Source organism: Astatotilapia calliptera, unplaced genomic scaffold, assembly GCF_900246225.1.
Source record: "Astatotilapia calliptera unplaced genomic scaffold, fAstCal1.2 U_scaffold_139, whole genome shotgun sequence".
NCBI lineage: Eukaryota > Metazoa > Chordata > Actinopteri > Cichliformes > Cichlidae > Astatotilapia > Astatotilapia calliptera.
In genome coordinates this window covers 23,340-33,335 of record NW_020535662.1, presented here as the reverse complement: position 1 = coordinate 33,335, position 9,996 = coordinate 23,340, and the positions used below count along the sequence as shown (strand labels likewise).

The window sequence follows — 9,996 nt, the reverse complement described above, 5'->3', positions numbered from 1 at the left end:
TCTTTGTCTTGGGCCTCCTCGTGCCTGGGATTGATAGCCTCGCCTCTGATAATTTCGCTGCGATTCAGGGCATTCTCGGGACCAGTGTCCTTCTGCTCCACAGCTGTAACAGGCAGTCCAAGACACATTGTTAGGATTCCCTGGATTCCGAGCCCTTTGTCCTCCCCTCACGGATCCACCACGCCCTCTCTGCGGTCCACCGATCCCCCAATTTCCTACTGGTTGACGCTGCCTTGGTGCATTGGCGGGCCAACGGTCATCAGGGTAGAGACCCGGATCCTGATCTGGCCAGTCAGGCACAGGATCGGGCTGAGACCTTGCCACCATTATTTTCCTTGCGCTCTCTTTATCCTCTTTCTTTCTGTCACCTGCCTTGTTTCTCGCCTCTCTCAGCTGTATCTTTACCAGCTGCGCCTGTGCCTCCTCCAACTCTTTCTTTTGTTTGTTTGCCAAATCCTGTTCCTGCTGAAGTCTGTGGGTCACATGTCTCTCCCACTGCACCGAGTCTGCAACGGCAAAATCTGGGTTCTTTTCCAAATCAACTGCAACCTGATTGGGCAGCCCTGCCAGCACCGCCGAACGGAACCACGCTCTACTTTCACCCTCCTTCCCCGGATGTATTCCTGTTTCTAACAACCATTGTTCCTTTGCTTTAGCTAAAAACTCTCTGGGTGTGTTTTTGGGATCCCAAATAATTTTTGGAATGGCTCCAGAGTTAGGAGTTGGGTACTTCTCCCGGACTGCATCTGCTAAGTCATTCTGCACCTCATGGTATTGTAGGTCATTTGCATATCTGGTTGTTTGAGCTATCTGCTCTACATCTGCTAACCCACCACCCAGCATACAACGTCCGGCCAAAGCGCGAAAATCGCCCAGCGCTAATTCTTCTCCTTCGGTCAGCGCGCCCAGCCTTCTCAACCAGCTAGCTCCTCCCTCAGTTATTGGTGGAAGTTGTTTAACCAATGCTTCCAAATCTCTCACCTTATAGGCGCGATAAACTGGTTCGTTCTTTGGACCTGCTATTAGAGGCAGATTTAAACCAGGGTCAGGAGCACCTTGTTCAAAACTCACTTTTCTACTCTTCCTCGACTTTCCTTTTCCCTTTGAGCTCCTAAATATGGGCTGTCTCTGTGCTTGGTCTCTCTTCACACTTCTTTTCCTCAAAATTAGGCTTGTACTTGGTTGGGGCTCAGGTCCTCCATCTTCGTCCTCCTTATCGTCCTCTTCTTCTGATGACGTCGCACGGTCTTCATTCTCCTCTTCTGGCCCTCCCTGCATTACTCTCTGCTTTATAACCTCCAATGCTGTTAATGCCTCTATTAACGCACGTGGGGGCTCATGCATTTGTCCATACACTTCTCCTTCCCAATGTTCTCCCTTGGTTATCACTCCTTGTGGTATTTTGTCCTTCATTCTAGGGGTCCTTTTGGCCTCCCCGTCCTGCTTTGGCTGTTCCACTGTAGACACTTCGGCCCGTATGATGTTTCCACTATCCACCGAACTGGGAGGCGAGGTCGAGCCTTCATCTGCAGCTGAGGCTATCATTCTCCCTCCCATATCTTGGGACTGACATTCCACTGCCCTTATCCCTTCTTCGGGGATATTCAGGGGAGTAGTAGTATATTCAACATCTGCTATTCCGCCAAGGACAACTCCAGTCTGTCCATCAGGACCACGAACTTGTCCCCCTCCAAGGGTCATTACAGGCATGACATATGGTGGTGGTGGTGCACAACGTGCCAATTCAGCCCAAGGATATAATTTCGGTGTGTAATACCTGTTAGCCTCTTCTACCTTCGGAGTCAAGTCCTTCACTTGGTCCTCTAGCTTTTTATTTTCCTCCTTCAGATGTTTCAAAGACTCCATTATACTCACCATGTCTCCTGATTTTCCTGTGTCATCCTCCTCCTCAGTCATCCAGGAAGAGGCTGCCCTCCACAGGAGCAGCCACTTACAGCACCTGGCATGAGTTTCTTTTAGATCCTTAATTTCTCCTCTGGCTTTCCTGTTCACTGAATGTCCCTTGGACTCCTCTTCAAATTGTTTCAATTTCTGTTCACATCTCTCTCCCTCAGTTTTTAACACCAGGCTCAGAGCTATTTTATCACCCAGCCCTTTCTGTTGAGATGTAATAAGTTTGCTTACCTCAACCTCCATCGCTTGGCACTCTTTCTCTGCTGCTTTTAATGCTCCAGGTGAAGCCAAACGAATAGCTTTCTTAAGCTGTTCAAGCTGATCCTTCAGAGGTTTGCATCCCCTTTTCCCACTAGGTGTCGCACCCGAGCTGTCAGCCATTCTCTGAAACACAGACTTACCTCTTCCAATGGCGTTGGTCGACTCCACCTTCTTGGTCTAGGTCACCCAGACACGCTTAACTTTCGGTTTCAGTCTTCGTCTCGCTGTTCTCGCAACCACTGGCTCCTCTTCCCCTGCTCGGTGATACACAAAGTTTAACCCAGCACTTTAGACGCTGTCCTCGCGTTCTCAAGCGTTGACACTCAATCAAAATTATTCGCCCTCAAAGTGTTAATATATGACACCAGCAACCCTTATGCGCAACGCGCTCACCTCCGTATACTTACCTCTCCAATAGTTCCTCGGATTAGTGTTTTTTCATTTATTTTAAACCCATTAACGGCGCTGCGCGTCCCTTATATACTTTACAGCAACACACCCTCAAGGGTCCCTCAACTTGTCCCGTACTAATAAGTCTAAAACCAAGAAATCACCTTTATGACATTATGTCAAAGCTTTCTCCATGTTGCACAGCCTGCCACAGGTTTAACAAAAAAATCGCTGCCCGAGAAGGCTCCCACATATCAAGGTGGTCGTTTTCACAAACTTCCAGCAGACCCTCAAATAAACAAAAACAACGACCCAGGCAGACTTCCAGTTCAGCCTCCTCAATTTCTATGCACACTGAAAACTCATGGGGAGATTCTTCTGTCTCCCCGTGTCCTACACAATTCACCTCCAAATGATCCCCTACAATTGAAATTTCAGTGTGGAATGACGCAGAGATTAACATTTCCTTATTTATTCACTATATGTAACCTGAATTTTCTCTCTCTCTTCAAATAACAAAGGTTATCTTTACAATTTGTTATTGAACTACTAATTAAGTTGCTTTTTATGGTGTCAGTGATAAACTGCCCCTAAAAAGTCCACTTTATTGCGTGCTCATTGAGTTACTCCTATCAAAACTATTTAACAAGTTCAATTTACACATACTCATTAATTTGTCACGCTTATTAGTGGCTCATGGTTGCTTAAAGCCTATGTCTGACTTGACCACAGAGTTAGAGCATCATTCAATCCTCTCCGGATGACCACTCCACTTACTCTGCATCCAGTCAGCTCATGAATTAACAACCCTTGCAGACTGTAACCCTTTTATTTTTTGTTTATGCCTTCAAATCCACCTTAAATCTTCTTTACCTAAACGTTGGTTTTAAACACAAACAATTCTTATATTCTATTTTGAAACGCTGTCACCATTCATATAATCACAATGTTGTTATTTACTAAGCCAGCATTTTAATTGCAGACATTTATCCACATTTGCAAACAATAGTTATAGAGCTGAATAACACACAAAACCGAAAGCATAGTCCTCTCATGCGCTCTGCATCAGCTGCCTCATTTGCATGCACACACACTCTTCATCTAAGAATAGCAGCAGGCAGTCAGTGCATTGCTGACTCGACCCACAGAGATCTTTTTTAATACAGAGACGTCTTATATTTACAACTGCACAGATTTTAAACCTTTTAACACCTATCGAATTTCGACAAATTTAACATAACCGTTTTTTGCGATCAATTAACCAGTATCAAGACTTTAACTGTTTCTGGCCTCATTTCTAAAATCCCTAACTCAATTTAAAAGCGTCAACCAACCCAAACTTTGCCTGAAGCTCTATTTTTGGCATTTCACAGCCAAGGCTTACCCCGAAGTGTTAAGTTAAAGTTACACGCCCGAAGACCACTTCTGCTGGCCAAAAAAGCGCAGATACCGTTGCAAACGGTAAGGAGACTCTAACTCCTAGCTTAATTCCGGGATGCCCTGTACCCCACAGCTAAACCACACTGAACTAACCCTCTTCGCCGAGAGGTCAATGTCGCGCGTCCACGACAAGGAGGGAGCGTAACCTCCGGGCTCTGCGCTTCCTAGCAGACTCGAACTGCCGTTCTAGAATAATTTATAATATTTTGAAACAACAATCAACACCCGAAACAAGTGTATAACTGAAGTAGGTGCAACCTAGTGGTCAAATGGAGACTCCAACTCACAAAATGACCGCTCAGGTCCACTCTTATGACCAAATTTGGACTCTAACCAACACAATAACCAATTCCCTACCAAACTACTTGAGACTCTAACTCAATTTCTTTGGGACTTCAACCCAATATTTAAACTTTTTCCTGGCAGACTCAAACTGCTTTAGCAGACTTTACTGCTTTCATTTCTTCTTAGCAGAACTCTAACTGCTTCAACTCATGAAATTTTCATCAAAATCAACACAGACATCCACCAGTAATTTCAGTGAGTAGACTTAAATTTTATCATGTCCAATTTGGCACACTTTGGAAATAATTCAACAGGTAGTGCCTTACCTTTTGGATAAGCCGGCTTATGCCCACTCACTTCGGCCACTGGACTTCATGTCTGCCCGTCTGACCACCTCGGACCACCGCTCACACCTCCACTTTTTTCCCTTACTCAACCACCGGACGAAGCCCCCAGATGTTAAGATTCAAGAATTGAGAAAGGGTACAAGAGGTGATCGAAAAATAACCACACTGGTCCGGCCGGGTGAAGTCAAACGAAGATTTTAATTCACATGTGGGAAGATCACTGAACACAGCAATTGATCTTCGACTTACTAAAGCACAAACAATTATTTTATAACATCAGGGTTTATTTACTGACGCCCCTTCATGCGTCACAGATACATTTTATACATAGATCAGATCAACATCATCATGACTTTTCACCTAGAAAATCATCTTCTATTTTCATGGCTAGCCCTTCCTGTCTACCTTTCAGTTCTTGTCTTGTTCCTCTTTCTTGCCGAGACACCAAGAAACGGTTCCTCTTTTACCAAGACAATTTTGCAGTTACAGCCAAACATAACTAACCTCTTCCTCTAAATAAATCTAATTTAAAGTGTGTGTGTGTGTGTGTGTGTTGACCTCACATGCTCTTTGTGTCACCTCTTCACCTACTGTCTGTGTCTCGTCCTCAAATGCTCTTTCTCAATTCACCTGTTGCACTTCTGACCTTTTACCAGGCCAGAAGCTCACTAAGACTATGTGTATGTCTTCTACTAAATAAATGTTTTAACCAAGAACCTCTACTAAAACCTTAATACAAGAATATGAACATATAAAAGATAATAAAATAAACTGATATAAGTGTTTTGTAAGCATGTATTGCAATTCCTTCTATGTTCTAGTTTTCCCTCAGCATGTATCACCTGAACAGTCACGTCAGTGAAGCTTACGACCTTTAAAGAACCTGAACATCAACTCAAATAAGCACAGATATGCAATATGTATAAAATAATTATAACTGCCCCTGAAATACAAAGTTAACATCATCATAAACATCTTAAGGCCATCTTAAAGCTATCTGTTATATTGTTAAAGCAATGCTCATACTGCAGATTATATTATGCTGGTAAAATACTTTTTGTTTATCCCCACAATGGATGCAAACTGCATTTCGTTGCCCTGTACCTGTGCATGTGCAATGACAATAAAGTTGAATTCTATTCTATTCTATTAAAATTGATTAAAGCAAGCAAACAAACAAACTAACAAACAAAACAGTATATAAAATCAAAACACATAAAATCAGAACAGTAGATAAAATCAGTAGTTAAAAGTAAGTTTTGAAATTTAAGCTTAAAAGTGTGGATTTGGTGCTTTATTCAAATGCAGCAGAGAATAGGTGAGTCTTCAACCTGGATTTAAATAAACTGAGTGTTTCTGGAACTATACTATACTAACTATATACTAACTATACTGGAAATGATGGCACTTTTGGCTTGACCATAAGGACCAAAGCTTTTTTTTCATTATTTTCTGGGATCTGAAAGGAAGTAGGGCCCCCAGTCTAAATTTACTTAAGGCCCCATAGTACTTTGGACCGGCCCTGGATGAGGTAATCTGCTGACCCGGGCGGTCCTCTCAGCGTTCTCTCAAAAACTGGCCCTGTTCGGGACAAAGCTGAAAGCAGCGTCTTATATGCTCTGAAAGACCCCACATAGAACAAGAAAGCCTAAGCAGCATGGTTGCTGCTATGAACTGTTCCGCGGGCAGGTCTTCTTAGTTACCAAAGCCATTGATGACGTCTGTTCATCTCCTCCTGAACAACCTGACAGAGTGAGTCAGGCCGCGTGACTACCGCAGCTCCCGCACCGTGACTCAACAGGGCCATTTTCTAGAAATGTCTGAGCACACCTGCTTTCACGTGGTTCCTAAAATGCCCCCGATTAAACGGTCAGGTCGCTGGTACCGGGACATTCCGGTCAAATTACCCGGAACGCAGATAGCGACTCAGAACGTAAAAGGATAAAAGGGCGCGGTTTCCCGCCGCCTTGACTGGAAGACGGGTTGAAAACTTAAATTAACGTGCACAAACACGCCACCAAGTGAGCCACCATGACAAACGCTTTCTTCAGAACATGTTATAAAAGAATGGTGTGGATAAAGACAGCTAATGTAAGAATTGGTCACTTACCTGAAAACGTTACCAAGTCTGCAGTGGATGTGTGTCTGTCTCGTTCAACGTGCCAAAGGTCATTAGTCTTACTCAAAGTTTTAAGTTAGTATTGGGGGACCAAATTATATTGATTTTGAACCATTAATAATTAAAGTTAAAGACAATGATAAGTATGAATACCAGTGTCTCAGTTATTTTGAGTACTTTCTATGAGATATATTGAGTAGATTTAAATAATGCACCCTGTGTTTCAAATACAGAATTTTTTCTTTTAAATAAACTTGAACAAAAGAGCTCAGTTCAACTCAAAAACTGGTGTTGAAAATTTAAGCATTCTTTTCAGTATTTTTAACTCAAGATAACACTTTTGTGATTTTCAAATATTTAATCAAGGTCATCTAACTTAGAATTATAATGATATTTACTAAGCCCCTGAATAATTTTTTAGGGTGTGCTGTGTACATCTCATCTCTATCCAAACAACCTACAGTCCACAAACACATCATGAACCAGTGCTCTGGGCTGTGGTCTGTCCCCAGTTACATGGATCAGCTGGTTCCCTGGAGGTGACTGCTGCTGTGGTTTGGAGCGGATGAATAAACCTGAACTGAATCAGGTGTCCAGTTACTTTTGGTCCCTTTAAACCAGGCTGTCACATGTTCAGCATGTGAAACTCCTCCTCCTCCGTGAAAACAGGTGTGGGTCTCAATCAGCCAAGTGGGTGAACCCATTGTGAGATCTAGCCCCACCCTATCATGTGATTTCCTGTGATCAAATGTCCCAGGATGTGAGTGGGCGTTAAGACGTCCATGTCCCTCATCAAGCAACTTAAAGAAGTCCAGACGCTTTTCTTTCCAAGCTCCTTCAACAACATCATTCATAGAACAGCTTCCAGCTTCTTTTGCTCGGCTACAGTTTGGATGGATTTGCATTTAAAGATGCAACAAGACTAAAATGGTTAGGGTCAGGAGGTCAAAGGTCAGAGCTCCTGTGGGTCTGAGGGCGGCCTCACGCTGGAGAAGGATGAAGGAGTCTGACCTGAGCCAGTGTTTGACATGAACACATCAGCACTGCTGTCAGTGAGCCTAACGACAGCCGTTAGCATCATTTCAGTGTTTCAGTCATAAAAACACTTCCTGTCACTGTGGTGGTTACAGTGACATCATGCAGTTTGTGCTTTGACCTCCAGAGGGCGACAAATCAGCACAGACAGAGAGCTCCATTCAAACTTTGCTGCCATCAGGAATAATTCTTCAAATATAATCATCAGTGTTTGAGCAGTTATGATATCAGGGACAATCTAGACATGTGTGACAATACTGAACATGTCACATGACACACCTCAAACATCATGTGATCCACTCTCAGTCTGCACTTTCATTCATGACTTCAACAGGTTGAAATGAGCTTTGAAGAAACATCAGTTCAGTGCTGAAATATTTAAACGCTGCAGGAAGAAGAACAACAAAGTGATGACGGATGTTTGTGCTTCAAACAGGAAAACCAGCAGAAATAAATCACAGCCTGCCAGAGGTTTGGAGTTTCCCAGGTGCACCTGAACGCAGCACAGTGTTCCAATGCTCCTTATTGTCCTCAAACGTCTCTTTGGGTGTTTCCTTCCTGCTCAAAGTTTACTTTCACTTCCTGAACTTCGTGGAGTGGAGCTTGTTGTTGGTGTGTGAAGAAACTGTAAGTTTGCTTTGTTTCCTCCTTTAACAGTTTGTCTTTAGGAACTTTACTGTTTGTTCAGTTCGTGTTTGATTTCTTCACACAACAAACTGTGTGTGTTTGTATTTCCGGTCTCTCCATTAAAGTCAGTGTGTAATGTTTCCTGGCTAACATCAGCTGTGTGCAGCTTAGTTCAGCACAAATCTGCCGCTCCATAGTTCACGGTAACGGACTCACAGCTGGACCAACGAGGCCGAGTGTGTCCGCCACTCTGAGCTACGTTCGTGTTTGTGTACTTGTAGTTTGTACTTTGTGAGTTCACTCAGAGCCCACAGAGGACGCAGCGTACGTGATGACGTCACAGCCCTTTACCTCCTTTACTGTCACTGTGATTAATATTTACACACGAGACACCTGCAGAGCTCTGACGCTAAGCTAGCACACAGCATGCTAACACTAAGCTAACGCTAAGCTAACACTAAGCTAAAGCTAAGAGTTCTTACAGACACCTGACAGCATGTTAACGCTAAGCTAACACTAAGCTAGCCAAGAACCCAGAGTGAGGTTAAAGCTGAGTAAACACTGACCCCAGACCAGCACCGTGATAAAGTGAGCTGCTGCTGCTGAACTTGAACAGGTAACAAAGTGATGAGCAGTCAGGCTGCAGGTTTCTACCTGTTCATGTTTCTACAGTAGAATCACTTTGAAGTGTCTTTGTGCTGTTTCATCTTTGATTTGTGTTCATAAACACTCAGAGAAACATCACGTGACCTCATCAGGATCTGTGTTGGTGTGTGGGGCTGTACCTCAGCTTTATGTTGTTACATGCTCATTTGTTCATTTTAACATCAAAGTAATGTTATGAGGAGTAATGAAGTAACGTACTCCATTACTTTTAATTAAAGTGTTCTGTGTAATATGTGTAATAATGACTGTTTTGAGTAATGACCAACACTGATCACAACAAAGAGGAAATGCCTCCAACATGCACAAACATTTGAGCCACAACATGCAGTTAATGTGCACAAATGTCTTTGATATGCTGCTCAGTGATGGTGGTGACTGTCAGAGCAGAGCTACTGAGAATCAATAAGTAATATCAATGATGGGATCAGAATCACTAAATTCTTCTCATCCCTGTCAGTATCATACATGTGCTGTATAATGTGATAAATGTAGAGGTGCTGGCTGTTCTCTCACTCTGCTGTTTAGCTGTAAAGGACGCCTCCCTGCCTTTGTCTCATTCATGACCTTTAATAGTCTCTTCTAACATGCAGAGATCTGTATGATCTGTTTCATAGAGTCTAACCAGCCTGTACAGGTAACAACAACAGTCACTGCATCACTGACACACAAACGTCATCTCTGTCAATAACAACATTCATACATGGAATAAAAACACATCAGTGGATCATTGCTGGAGCTGATGTTTGTGCTCCTGGTGCAAAGGCTCTCAGTTTCCTCCTTGAAATAACATCAGTGGTGGGTCAGCGACATGCTTTCTTTCCCTCTCAGGTTTAAATATCTGGGACTCTCCACCGTTTGGTTTTAGAGCTGAAGAAGCTTCTCTGATGAAACGTCTTCCAGAAACTTAAAGAC

The 9,996-nt window shown here is 43.2% G+C and overlaps 1 protein-coding gene across 1 annotated transcript; it reads right to left on the bottom strand.

Moving 5' to 3' along the window:
* Positions 1–215: 215 nt before the first annotated feature.
* On the bottom strand, positions 216–3,316 carry LOC113017503 (uncharacterized). Its single transcript, XM_026160654.1, has 3 exons — positions 2,972–3,316; positions 484–2,729; positions 216–284 (listed from the first exon to the last, which is right to left on the bottom strand). Exons 2-3 carry the CDS (start codon positions 2,293–2,295, stop codon positions 216–218), a joined length of 1,881 nt encoding a protein of 626 aa, XP_026016439.1. The 5' UTR covers positions 2,296–2,729; positions 2,972–3,316.
* Between the last annotated feature and the right edge of the window lie 6,680 nt (positions 3,317–9,996).

Bases quoted from the DNA above. Each gene is read 5' to 3' on its own strand.
- LOC113017503 (XM_026160654.1), bottom strand. From the start codon at position 2,295: ATGGCTGACAGCTCGGGTGCGACACCTAGTGGGAAAAGGGGATGCAAA. The intron at 285-483 runs GTGACCCACAGA...CTGACTGGCCAG, and splicing joins CGGTGCAGTGGGAGAGACAT to ATCAGGATCCGGGTCTCTAC.